The 12,937-nt window shown below is 36.4% G+C and overlaps 2 protein-coding genes and 1 long non-coding RNA gene across 5 annotated transcripts; 2 read left to right on the top strand and 1 right to left on the bottom strand.

Moving 5' to 3' along the window:
- The first annotated feature begins 1,492 nt into the window (after nt 1-1,492).
- On the top strand, nt 1,493-2,349 carry LOC113326730 (UPF0098 protein TC_0109-like). Its single transcript, XM_026574395.1, has one exon. It carries the CDS (start codon nt 1,677-1,679, stop codon nt 2,166-2,168), a length of 492 nt encoding a protein of 163 aa, XP_026430180.1. The 5' UTR covers nt 1,493-1,676; the 3' UTR covers nt 2,169-2,349.
- Nucleotides 2,350-2,912: 563 nt separating this feature from the next.
- On the bottom strand, nt 2,913-5,831 carry LOC113326732. Of its 3 annotated transcripts, XR_003348504.1 has the most exons (4): nt 5,555-5,831; nt 4,447-4,617; nt 3,820-4,232; nt 2,913-3,316 (listed from the first exon to the last, which is right to left on the bottom strand). It is a non-coding gene; the product is annotated as an uncharacterized LOC113326732 (long non-coding RNA). The 3 variants fall into 3 exon arrangements; XR_003348502.1 differs by having other exon boundaries at nt 4,447-5,831; XR_003348503.1 differs by having other exon boundaries at nt 2,913-3,324; nt 4,447-5,831.
- A 1,600-nt stretch (nt 5,832-7,431) lies between these two features.
- On the top strand, nt 7,432-10,669 carry LOC113326865 (putative F-box protein At4g38870). The gene is made up of 2 exons (XM_026574536.1): nt 7,432-7,676; nt 9,985-10,669. Exons 1-2 carry the CDS (start codon nt 7,432-7,434, stop codon nt 10,667-10,669), a joined length of 930 nt encoding a protein of 309 aa, XP_026430321.1.
- The last annotated feature ends 2,268 nt before the right edge of the window (nt 10,670-12,937 follow it).

Below are 12,937 nucleotides of genomic sequence, written 5' to 3' on the forward strand. Positions count from 1 at the left end.
ATCACAGGTGTATCAGTTACTGAAAAATAAACTGTGACAAGTTGCACCGTGAGAAAATCCTGGTTTTGGTGTAGTGCATTAAATTGGTAGTGCACTCTTTCATTTGAAAGGGTGACACTACCCATAGCCATTGCTCTTAGAACCATGTTTTAAAAGAAGGCTATTATTGGGATGTCACATTCCACTAGAGGGGCGTCACCTAATAGGACAAAAACAGGTCACTCATAAGTAATATCAAAAACCGCTTATCTAAAATAATTTTGTAATGACTAAACAACCCTTATTTAGTTAATTTTAATTTAATTTAATTAGATAAAAATTAAATTAATAAATTTTGTTGTATACTTGGTAAGTTCTGGGACAAAGTTTTTGTGGGAAGAAAAACTGGCCGTAAAATAAACTTCTACGGTTGGAATTAATCCAAACCTGGACGTAAAATCACTTCTACGATTGGAAATAATCCAAACCTGGACGTAAAATCACTTCTACGGTTAGAAATAATCCAAACCTGGACGTAAAATCACTTCTAAGACTGGAATTAAAAGAAAACTGGACGTAAAATCGGATTTTACGGTTGGAATTAAAAGAAACCTGGACGTTAAATGAGCTTCTACGTTTGGAACTAATCCAAACCTGGACGTAAAACTACGTGCGAATAAAATTCTATGGTTAGAATTAATCCAAACCTGGACATAAAATCACTTCTACGATTTTTAAGTTTTTATTTTAATTAAAGGGTAATCTAGACATTTTGTATATGTGTTAGGAACTAATCCAAACCTGGACGTAAAACTACGTGCGAATAAAATAACCTGGACGTAAAATCACTTCTACGATTTTTAAGTTTTTATTTTAATTAAAGGGTAATCTAGACATTTTGTATATGTGTTAGGATATCCCATAATCAATTTTTTGGACATTAAGAATCCAAATGAAACCCCTCTATTGGAGTGTGACTCCCCAATAATAACCTTCTTTTAAAAATATTTGGACAAATGACCCATTTTCCGTAAATCAAAATGATCTCAAATTTTTTCCAATGTCGAGAAAACTCCGAATGAAACCCATAAACTTTTCCGGATTAGTTGGCATTAATCTCACACAAAAACCATGAAATTGTAAAACCCAGATCTTAACTCTCAATCCTTGATCAAGCTACATGCTTAAGCCACCCGATTTCCCATCATCGTTTTAGAATTTTTTTCTATTATTAATACTTTATTGCTTTAGCATTTTCGGTCTGAAATGTTCCTTACTAGTGGTGGTCGACAACAGTTAGGTAGCAAACGATATCCTAATAATTATCTCCAAAATATCTGATTTAAGATGCTAGTAGGGCACGTGCCCCATTCAGATTATTATCAGATGATGAGTCATAAGTGTCACAAGTACCATCTAGTCTATCTCTTATCTTACTATAAAATATCGTAGGATATTTTGCTTTTTATGTCGACAGAGATGGAATCCTCAGACGTGTTGCAAAGAAAGAAAAAACAACAATCATGTCAACCAACAGCGCAAAGCAGCCATTAAAATCTATAAATACCCATACAAGAATAGATAACAAGAAAACAAAACAATACGATACAAAACAAGAAAAGAAAAGAATTCAATCATCCTAACTTATTTTTTTCTGATAAAATTTCTTCATCTTTAACATATATTCAAGGGTTTCGATGGCAAGTCATGATGAGTTTAGGTTGGTGTCATCCGCAATAGCTCATGAAGGAAAATTACCAAGGAAGTTTACAGCAGAAGGACAAGGAGCATCAAAGAAGATGTCATCACCACCACTAGAATGGCATAACGTACCCGATGGTACTAAAAGTTTAGCCATAGTTGTTCAAGATCTTGATTCAGACGTAATACCTTGGACTGCTTGGGTTGTTATTAACATACCACCTTCACTGAAAGGTTTGCCTGAAGGATTCTCATGTAAAGGTGAAGAATTAGGTGGTGACTATGCTGAGATTCAGGAAGGTAATAATGATCAGAAGGTTCCTGGTTGGTGTGTGCCTATGTTGCCGGAACCTGGACACAGGTTCGAATTCAAGATTTATGCCTTGGATGATTTGATGCATCTTGGTAACAAGGTAACCAAGGAGAAGCTGATTGATGCAGTTGAAGGGCATGTGCTTGGCGAAGCTGTTCTCCTCTCCATTTTCTGATCGATGTTTTTTTTTTACTTTTATGTCGAAAAGGAACCAAAGGAGCAGTTAGTTTCCATGGTGCTGCTTTTGTTTGAAGAGTTGTTTCATTCATTGTAATATATGTTTGTGCAATGATGATTGAATAGCAGGGTTGGTGATCTTTACTCAAAAATAATAATAAAATTTTTGCTTAATAGAACTTTTGTGTATTGTTGCCAAAGGGTTCAGTTTGCAATGTTCATTTGATAAATGGACAGCTTGTGCTAAGAGTATACTTTGTAGGTGATTAAATTAAATGGGTTTTACTCTTGAATCAAATTTTGATCGATGGTCCGTCCCACTATGTCAGCCCACTCGATTAGAAATTTGCTCTTAGTCGTCCACTGCAGTTGCTCTAAGCGCCCTCCCATTTCTTTTTTATTTATTTTTTTCTTTTTTAACATTTTTAAGTCAGAAAAAGAAATAATTCTTGTTTCACAAAAGTAAATGTTCGCTGTTTCCCTTGGCCTGGCCCGGCCGACAACAATTAGCTAGTGAACTTGTAATATATATCTTCTAATGCTTTTGGTCCCAAGACCTGAAGGGTAGGGCACGCGCCCCCACCCAACTTATCAGATAAATGAGTCATGACCTTGTACAAAAAAACTCTAGTCCATCTCTTCCTTAAAAATGGTACTTCCTCTGCATCATATGCCAACCATCTTTCCAGTTTTGTTTTTAACATTTGTTACCACAAAAAATGAATAAAAAGATAAAATAAACTGGCAAAGCTGTGCAGGTGTAAGATTTAAAATCTCTAAATACCCATACAAGAAGACTGGCAAAGATAACAAGAAAAGAAAACAATCTCTTCATCCTATTATACAACCACCAATTTGAAGTTCAATCTCTCATCTATCATTCGAAGAGAGCGAAGATGTCTACTAATCAGACAGTTGAATCAGCTAAGAACACAGTTAACACAGCTGGGGAACATGTTGCCGATGCAGCTAAAGCAACTAAAGACTATGTAGCAGATGCAGCCAACGCTACAACCAACACTGCCCAGGAGAAAAAAGAAGAGACCTCTGGTGTCCTTGCCGATACAGCTCAAACAGCTAGGGAGCATGTTGCCAATGCAGCCGATTCTGTATCCAAAGCTGCCAAGCCGGAAGAAGAAAAGACCCCTGGATTCCTTGAAAAGGTAAATAAATTAGGGTCATAAGTAATATTGTATTCTTATTTATTGGTTTTGATTTGTTGAGAATGGAGTATATAACTAATTATATATGGTGTAAATATTATGCAGAATGGAACAGCAGTGGTGAACACGGCGCAAGGTGCAGTGGAGGCTGTGAAGATCACAATCGGAATGAATGACAAGAAATGAAGAATTAAAATTTTATCTAACATTCCATCAGTTTGTGCCTACCAATAAGAACAAAAATACAATATGTTGTACTTTTTCTCTGTAGATCTTTCTTTCGTCTCTCTTCGTATTTGTTTGCAATAAATGCATGATTTGCAAAGCATAATGAAAAATGTTTGATTCATCGGGTCAATTACTCTTTGTCACTTCAGTTTTTTCACATTTTCATAACCTCAGCAACAAACTGTTTCAAAGTCTGGATATAATCGAATTTCTGACCGGAAAACTGATGAAAAGCAAGAGGAGGCATGTACCACTTACCTTGCTGTTTGAATTGCCACTCCCTGCGGCAGATAGGGCAATTTGCTTGAGAAGTTTGTGAATTCACCCATTTTAAGATCCCTTAACACCATTTTGATACTGGAACACCATTTTAAGCTCACAACGTCACCTACTCAGTTTTGAACACCATTTTGATACTTGAAGCAGTAGGAACTGCTCTTAGCTTATCCTTAAATTGCTCTTGTCTCACTCTTTTAGACGAGGCAGCACTAGGACGAAAGTATAGAACAACTTTCTCCAAAACCTTTGCGTTTTTCAAGAAAAAAAACAAGGAGTTTGAGCTCAGCATCACATCCTTCTGCTTCTTCAAACTGGACATACTTGAGGTGAGACGACATTCCTGGCAATGACAATCCAGCTTCCCAATCATCTCCAGCGTCCGTTACATTTGACTATATCCAAACAATCATGACAACCGATAGGTCACTAAGTGAGAAAGAATAGTAACCCCTCAGACTCAAGGTTTCGAAAATGCTCCACAAAATAAAAATAAAAAAAAGAACAAATGACGTCAATTAGATAGATCAAAAACATAGAAGCTGTATCAGAACTTTTAAAACGACATCACATGCAAAATAAAATTTGAAGAGCTTGGTTAAAGTTTACCTCCTTCGTCTTCGAACAAAGGTAAATTTTAGTTATACTAGGAGATATCTTGAGTAAGTATGCTAAAGCCCTCAAGGAACCTCTTGTAGACCACATTTCCAGCGTCAAATTTTTTAAATCACATAAGCGAGGTGGTTGACAGTCTAATAGGTTGGGAGCTTGTGAGAGAACCTTGAAAAAAAAAAAATTCAAATAGTAATAGCAGTAGCTAAAATCTTGCTTCTGTAGTAAACCAAGACTACTGAAACGAGCACGATAATAAAGTTATATAAATAATCTCATCTTTACTAATTCAGAATAACATGACTTTTGTTAATCCTTGGTATTAATCCTTCTTTCTTATGCTAAAATTGAGAAAGAAACAGAAAAATCGAAATATATAACAAAGGATCCTCTCATACGTAATGAAAGTTGAGTTGCTTAAGCAGCAATGCCCTTGCCCTTGCCCTTGCCCTTCTCATACAGTTGACTAGGCAGTAAAACATACTTACATCGTTTCCGCAAATATGTTAAGCTATATAATTCATGGAAAAAAGGTGATAATCCCATATTTTTCACCATAGAAACCGCTCCGAGATATCTCACCACACGTTTAGCATATACAATTTTTTTCTCTGAAGGCAATTCCGAATATGTATATGCATTCTCATCTTCTTCTTTTTCTTTCAGTATCATGTCAAAATATACCTCGGAAGGTGGAGAAGAGATTTCTATAGAATAATCATGTGTCAAGAAAAATCTGCAAATGAAGTCTTCCAGATTTGGAGCAAATAACTGGATAATGTTAGCCATAGTATCATTTTGTGGCAAAACATGCCTATGGCAACAAGTGTATGCAAACTTCATAAGGCTGAGAGATTCAACAACCAATGAAAGAGAGAATTTGATGAATCAATGCATCTGGTAACCTACTGATTCTATCTTCCCCATTTGAGTATAAGGATGCATTTATTGTTTCTTCCATTTATTAAAGGTTAGCCTAAACTGAACAGTAATCCTTAATGAACTTAGAGATCCCCAATATTTGTTTGTTCAAAACTCTAATCTCCAATTTCAATTAATAAACAAAGACCCTTTTCCAATATAGCTGAGAATTAAAAGTAAGTACCTTTGAGTGCAGAAATGGCTGATCATCCAGTGCAATTTTTGAACCCTAAACTTCAATCTCAAGTCTTGAAGTGCAAAACCCCCATAATCAATTCTAATCTTTGCTTCTGATCACACTACATATACCACCAATAGATGATTCTATCTGCTTTTGTATGACTAGAAACTGATGATGTCTTTCTTGTTGTAGTTAATTTTCAGAATCTCTCAGGCAGAATTGAAAACCTGAACCCCCAATTTCAAAATGAATCAATATCTGCGGCTTAAAACCCCCAAAATTCGATGAGAAGAACAGAAACTAATGCGGACTCACTGGGCTGGGCTTAGTTATAGAAATATCTCCTATCTAGTATGGTAAAATGGTAGTAACTTTTTCTCTTCTGTGGTGAAAAATGCTAACTTTCACTTTCACTGCTTCATTGAGAATTTGGAATGCACTTGCATTAACAAGGGCGTGGGACTCTAGCTAGCCAGCTATTATTCCACGAATAAACAAACTGAGAGCAAGACACTTTCTATTGTAACCCATTATAGGGGAGGCATGATTTATTAAAGGGGCGGCATTTTAATATGACAAAAAAGGTCATTACATGATCATTCAAGGTGTCCCTTATTAAAAAAATACTGGAAATGACAAATTAACTCTCATAATTGATACCCTAGTTTAGTGATGATAATCAAATTTAATGTTAATGATTAATTTCGCTTATATTAACTCAAAATCAAAACCAAAATCAGATTTTTAGAGTTAAAAAAAAAAAGTTTAGAGGAGAAGGTCAATCTCAATCAATTGAAGAAATTAACCAACAAAATGAATAACCAGGACCTGAAAATGATCGGGTGTACTTTTAAATTAGTCCCAACTAGCTTTTTGTTGCTCAAAGTTATCTAAAGTACGTAAAAAATTCAATTTGAAGAAAACCCAATTGTAAAACCAGTTACGGTTGGTAACTAAATGTTCGATACGAACCGTAACTCAGTTACGGTTGGTAACCAAATGCTCGATACCAACCGTAACTCAGTTACGGTTCGTAACCAAATGCTCGATACCAACCGTAACTAAGTTACGGTTCGTAAACTAAAATGGTTACCAACCGTAACTGAAGAAAATTCTCAGATATAAGAACATACGGTTGGTAATTGAACTACTACCAACCGTAACTCACATAAACCCAGAAATTTTAATTTCAATTTTCATCTAAAACCCTAATTTTCAATAGAAATTAAACTTAAATCGAACAAAATAAACAAAATCGCAACTGGGTTTTCAAAACATACCTCATATAAGTCATTATACTACACTTGATTAATTTTCGAATCGTCGATTAATCGAAGACGATGAAACTTTGAGTTTTAATGGAGGTTACGGTTGATGGGAGGAGGAGAAGAGAAGAAGAAAGAAAACAAATTTTCAATTTAGCTTTGATTTGGGTTAAAAAATGGGGAGGATAATCTAGTTAATTTACATCCCCTATAAGACATCCTCTAATCAACTAGAGGGACATTACTATCACATTGTCGTCCCTCTAATAAGCCATGCTGCCCCTATAACAAGTTACTTCTACTTACGATGGTTGGGTACGACGGGTGAGCCAGAATTGACTCTCATCGTTCGCATATAACCATTGACCGACTTATATTATGAGAGGGTCAATTGGGGCTTATCACGAGTAGCGCTCTGATTCATTAATGTATAGGGGTGTGCAACGGACGGACGGTTGCGGATTAGGGGTCACCCGCAACCAAACCATAAAAGTTACGGATTTGGAAAATTGAACCGTGACCGGTTCAATCACCCGCGGATCAGCGGGTGACACGATCCAGATGCGGATTAACCGCGGATTTCTTCAGAAAAAATTATGTAAAGGAAACAGATAAATGAATACAGATACACGCCGCCAATTAGAAGCCAATGCAGTAACTGATGTGCGGTACCAGTCTGAAATTAAACAGGGTGCTGGTTACATCGCAACCAAGATTAATGAAAGGGAAACTTCACGAGAAAATTCGAATATGAGTTTACTTGCACAGAAGTTTGAGAAATTACTTTCTCCAACACCAAGAGAACAACCAACTCCAAACAAAAATCCATCCCCAGATCATGTTGATGTTAAACAAGACGGGTTTTTGTATCAATAGTATTGACGAATGATTGTGTGAACCGGAATCAACTCCGATCATTTGAAATAATTATCTTCTTCAATAAGAGATGCTCCAATTAAAATGGAGTAATTTGCCCAAAATCTTGTAGATCCAAACGAATCCGGATGCCCTAAATCCCTTTGTTGAAGATGAATCCAAAGCGAATCCGAGCAGAATCATTGATGTTCTTGATGAATCGTGAATAGCAAGCCAAGAAACACCATGGATATTTGAGAGCATCGCTATTAGAGCGAAGATAAAAACGTCCTAAAGACGAAGAAAAGATCGCCCAAATAGCGAAGAAATCTGTTCATAGACATCAAAAACAACAAAAACGAAACCTAAAACTACAAATTAGACTACTTTTATTCTTAAAAACTAAATATCCTTGCTCAGATCTAACTCAAAAGGATAAAATCTGAGCAAGAAATTATACGAATTAAAAAGCTTAGAATTCTCATAGCTAGTCGTAACTTCCATATAATGGACATTTATTTTCCTTTAGCCCATCTATGACATGCGTTTTAATACCCATGTTATATATTGACATTCCTTGTATATATATTTATTTATTTTTTGATAGTGGAAAATAAAAGGAAAAAAAGAAAACCCCATAAACTATACAAACACCAGCTAGGGTCACAGAATCATAGAGATTAGCCGGGACTTGAGAAAATGTCCACTGTTGTTGGACATTCTGCTTAATAGCATATTTTTCCAACTTGTGAGCCACAAAGTTGACCTCACGCTGCATGCAATTGTACTCCACATTAGTGAGAGAAGTTTGAATCATTTCAATTATGATTAAAATACCATTTCCGCTGTTAATAATAGTACATATCAGATTAGCTAGTTCAACAACTTTATTTCTTAGGATTACTTTTTTATTTTGAATAATCTTAACTTTGTTAAATGTGAGTTTGTTAGTAGAAACTTTAATAGCAGCGAAATACAATAGAAGATTCAATGTATCAGACGAATGGTTGGACGTGATACCACCGTTTGGCCTAAATATAATATAATTTTTCTTCCATATCAATAAATCTTTATTTCCTAACAAAAAAAATCTAAAATTAATTATTAAAAATTATTTACTTAATTAAAGACTTGGAAAGTTATTTTGATTTATGAAAAATAAACTAAATCAACCACTTAGTAACTGATGTATTTATAAATTTAAATAATAAAAGAAAAATATTTAAAAGTGTTTAATGAAATTAATTTAGTTTAAAATTTTAAGCTAATAATTATTTTTCTTCCGATCTAAAGGATTTTTCTGAATTAGTATTAAATAAATAATTTGGCGTTTCTTGTTTTGACTAAAAGTCAACTTGTTCGGAAACATGCTTCGAAAAAATAAAGAAAAACTTGTTAGGGAACACTGATGTGTTGTTAATTTAATCCACTCGGTAGCCCTGAAATCCAGTGCATGGGAGCCATCTGTCCGTATGCAGCTGTGCAATACAAGGAAAAACTGATGAAGAGTAATAAGAGAAGAAGCGACTACAGGCCCATCCATTGGGCACTTGTACGGTCGTACCGTTTTCTCTCTGCATTTGTTTTCCTTTTTAAGTTTGTTGACCATTTTTCTTACCATATTAATTACTCATTAGTCATTAGAAGTTCATCTGTTTGTAACTCTGAATCTGACCGGAACTTCACAAGATTATAAATAGGGTACTAATCTATTATGGGGTGTATAGAATTTAGTATGAGACAAAATTTTCTTTACCTTTGGTATTGCACGCTCCCAAACGAATTGGTACCCCTATAAGCAGCCATGTCAAATCAGGGGTAATATATAACTCTTCGTTTTTAATCCTTCATTTCGTATCTCTTCACAGAAGTTAAGCAGACTGATTTCATCTCCCTACCACCACCACGCCACCGCCAACAGCACCAACCTAACTTTGCCACTGCATGTCTTCTTGTCCGCCTGATCCATAAGGTATGCTATCTTAGGAGCATGTTGTTTTAATTCTTGAACAGTTTATCAATTTATTGAAAAATTATTTAACTTTGCATCTATCCTTCTTCATTATCAAAATCAGTAAACCAAGTATCCCACTTATATTCCATCATTCTATAAATTCGGTCTGTGTATTTCCATGAGATCCGTATGTTGTTTTATGATTTTTGAATGATGATAGGTAGTTTCGGTTTTTTAGTGTGTTTGTGTATGTGTGGGCGTTTTTGCGCAGGTTGTTGTTTGTGGAAATAAATAAATAAAAAGCTAGGGATTTTTAGCTTACAAATGTGAATTTTTATCTGATTGGGGATAAATGACAGGGACAATCTAGAGGGGATCATGGGAAAGCCGAAATTGATGTTGAAGGAGAGGAAGAGAAGTAGTGTTCATAATAAGAAGGAAGCTATTCCTAACAGTACTGCTACTAGTCGTGAGACTGCAGTTGATGAGATGGTACTGTGTGATATCCTAAGTAGACTCCCTGTGAAGTCACTTATGCGGTTCAAGTGCGTATCGAAACGCTGGTGTTCCTTAATCAAGGATCCGTACTTTATAGATTTGCACTTTAGCAGATCAAAACTACTTGGGCGTCCTCTTTTCATCATTCCACCGCCTAAAAGACGGTCAAAAAAGAGGATTGTAGCAGGTATCAGGTGCAAAGGTTATACAGTGTGTTTCAAGCTTGCTGACTTATTGTCTGAAGTTACAGGCAGAGCAATATTAACCATTCACAGCATAAGGACCTTGAAATCGTTTCACTACACTGATATAGTTGGAGCTGTTAATGGTTTGATCTGTTTTAGTAACAAACCCGAGGATTCTGTATGCGTATACAGTGTCAGTACCAGAGAGGTAGCGCCATGGGTTAAGCCGACATGGAGAGGTAATGATATTTCTGGTGGAATTAATGAAGTTCCTACTTATAGATTTGGATTTGATCCTGCCACCAAGCATTACAAAATCATATGCATTACAATGTCGATGACAACATTTGGGAGGTCTTGACTTTAGGCGACAATTCATGGAGAAGGATCGAGGAGGCCCCATATGGACTTCCTTCATCTTCTATATATGTGAATGGCTCCATTTTTTGGTTCCCCAATATGTCCGAGAGTAGCAATTGGGGAAATGATGATATTGTTTGCACAATAATGGCATTTGATGTTGGAAGTGAGAAGTTCAGCAAGATCCGAATTCCTCAGTTCATTTTAGATCAGCCTAATATATATCCTTTACTTCAACTGCGTCGTGTTCACTTAATAGAAATGAATGGTTGTCTAGCTATACTGACTGGAGGCAGAGTTTCTGCTGTCGATATATGGATACATGAAATCAATGACAAGGAGATGAGTGATGAAAGCTGGAAGAAACAAACAATCAACTTACCTAGTTATTGTTTTTCCAAACCTTCAGAATCAGCTGTTTTGTTTTTTCATTCCATTGCAGGAACAAAGAAATTGATCCTAGAAGTCCATCATAGAAAATCCAGTCGACGTACAAAAGATGTGTCTCTTTATTCTTATAATTGGCAGAACAAGACTTTCAAGAAGATGAAGATCAGCGGGATCCCTTCCTCGATTCCTGTTTATATTTCTACGGCTGTATGTAAATCTTTTATTGAAAGCCTCCATTCCTTCTCTGAAGCAGAAAACATTCCCCGTACTCAACCTTCAACAGAAAATTGATAATTAATTAGAAGCGTTCATTGGAAAAGAAGTGACAATGTGACAAAGAAGGGCCGGATTGAATCGATCAAAAAAAGAAGAAGGGGCGGATTGAACTTTCTTTGGTGCAACTTCGCAAGCTGTTTGGGTGTCTTAGTCCTTACTGTATTTCGACTTGTAATGCTGTTTATGTCAGATATTGTTGCAGTGGTTATTTTAGTTTTTACGAAACCTATATTGTTGCAGTGTTTATTTTAGCTTTTACGAAATCTTCTTCTAAATTCGGTTGTTTTTTGCATTCTATTGGGTCAAGTCACTAGTTACATATCTGATGTAGTGCAAGATATGGCAGAATCTTATTTGGAAGGAAGAGATCAGCGAAAGAATATTCGTCAACCATGCAGGAATATCTTGATGTTTGTTATTTTTGTTAAGAAATAAGAGATATCTTGCATGATATCGTATTTGGGTTGATTTCCTTTTATTTGCATTAATCTTAGAAGATATTGTCATTAAGCCTAATAAGGCCTATATATGTCCTCGTCTGAAGAAAAAAGAGGACAGACTTTGAATAATCATATTCTTCCTTTGAGAAGTTTTATCTATGCGTGGTTTCTTCCGTTTCCAGTACTAACATCCTACACCATTTATTATTCAGAATCTGGGTATCGATCCTTCCAACATGGTTCGTGGTAGAGGTCAAGGTGGTCCTCGCGAAGCTCTAGTTGATGAGGTGATGGAGAGAACTAGGTACGATGAATTATCACGCACGGTTGAGCAGCTCGCCGGTCAAGTAGCAACATTGTTACAACGACATGAGCGCCGTCGTCCTCCTACGGATGAATCCAATTCGGATGGAACAGATGACGATAATGATACTGAAAACCCCTTTTTCTGGGCGTGAGCGTGATTCTAGGAGTTGGGAATCGTCATTCCGCATAGAGATTCCTGAGTTTCATGGTAGCGGTTTATCACCGGAAGATTGTATCGACTGGTTCTCTACTGTGGAGGAAGTTCTGGAATTTAAGAGGGTTCCTGATGATCGAGTGGTTCCGCTTGTGGCTACGCGCTTTCGAGGAAGGGCTGCTGTTTGGTGGCGTCAGTTGAAAGCGTCTCGAATTCAGCAAGGTAAAAGTCCTATTTCTTCCTGGATTAGGCTTGAAAAGTGCATGCGTTCGGCCTTTTTACCGTTTAACTATACGAGGGAACTCTATATTCGTTTACAAAATCTTCGTCAGGGTTTTCGGTCAATTGATGAATATACGAAAGAGTTCTATGATTTGGTCACACGATCAGGTATTACAGACACCGAAGACCAACTTGTCTATCGATAATTAGGGGGCTTGCGTGAGACTTTTCAAGATACCCTTAATCTGTTTGACTATTATTCTGTGTCTGAGGTTCATCAGCGTGCTTTGCGATTGGAGAAACAACTATCTCGTAAGTCGATTCGGGCAGCAAATGGCCGTCCTCCGACTTTTTCTTCTCATACTGCTTCCGCACAACAGGTTGTTAGTACGCCTACGAAGTCTGGTCCTAAGTGCTATCGTTGTGGAGATCCGAATCACTTGGCAAACGAGTGTCGCAAGGCTGGAAGACCGGGCAAGGC

The sequence above is a fragment of the Papaver somniferum genome, unplaced genomic scaffold (genome assembly GCF_003573695.1).
Source record: "Papaver somniferum cultivar HN1 unplaced genomic scaffold, ASM357369v1 unplaced-scaffold_10, whole genome shotgun sequence".
NCBI lineage: Eukaryota > Viridiplantae > Streptophyta > Magnoliopsida > Ranunculales > Papaveraceae > Papaver > Papaver somniferum.

Bases quoted from the DNA above. Each gene is read 5' to 3' on its own strand.
- LOC113326865 (XM_026574536.1), top strand. From the start codon at position 7,432: ATGAATACAGATACACGCCGCCAATTAGAAGCCAATGCAGTAACTGAT. The intron at 7,677-9,984 runs GTTTTTGTATCA...GATAAATGACAG, and splicing joins GTTGATGTTAAACAAGACGG to GGACAATCTAGAGGGGATCA.
- LOC113326730 (XM_026574395.1), top strand. From the start codon at position 1,677: ATGGCAAGTCATGATGAGTTTAGGTTGGTGTCATCCGCAATAGCTCAT.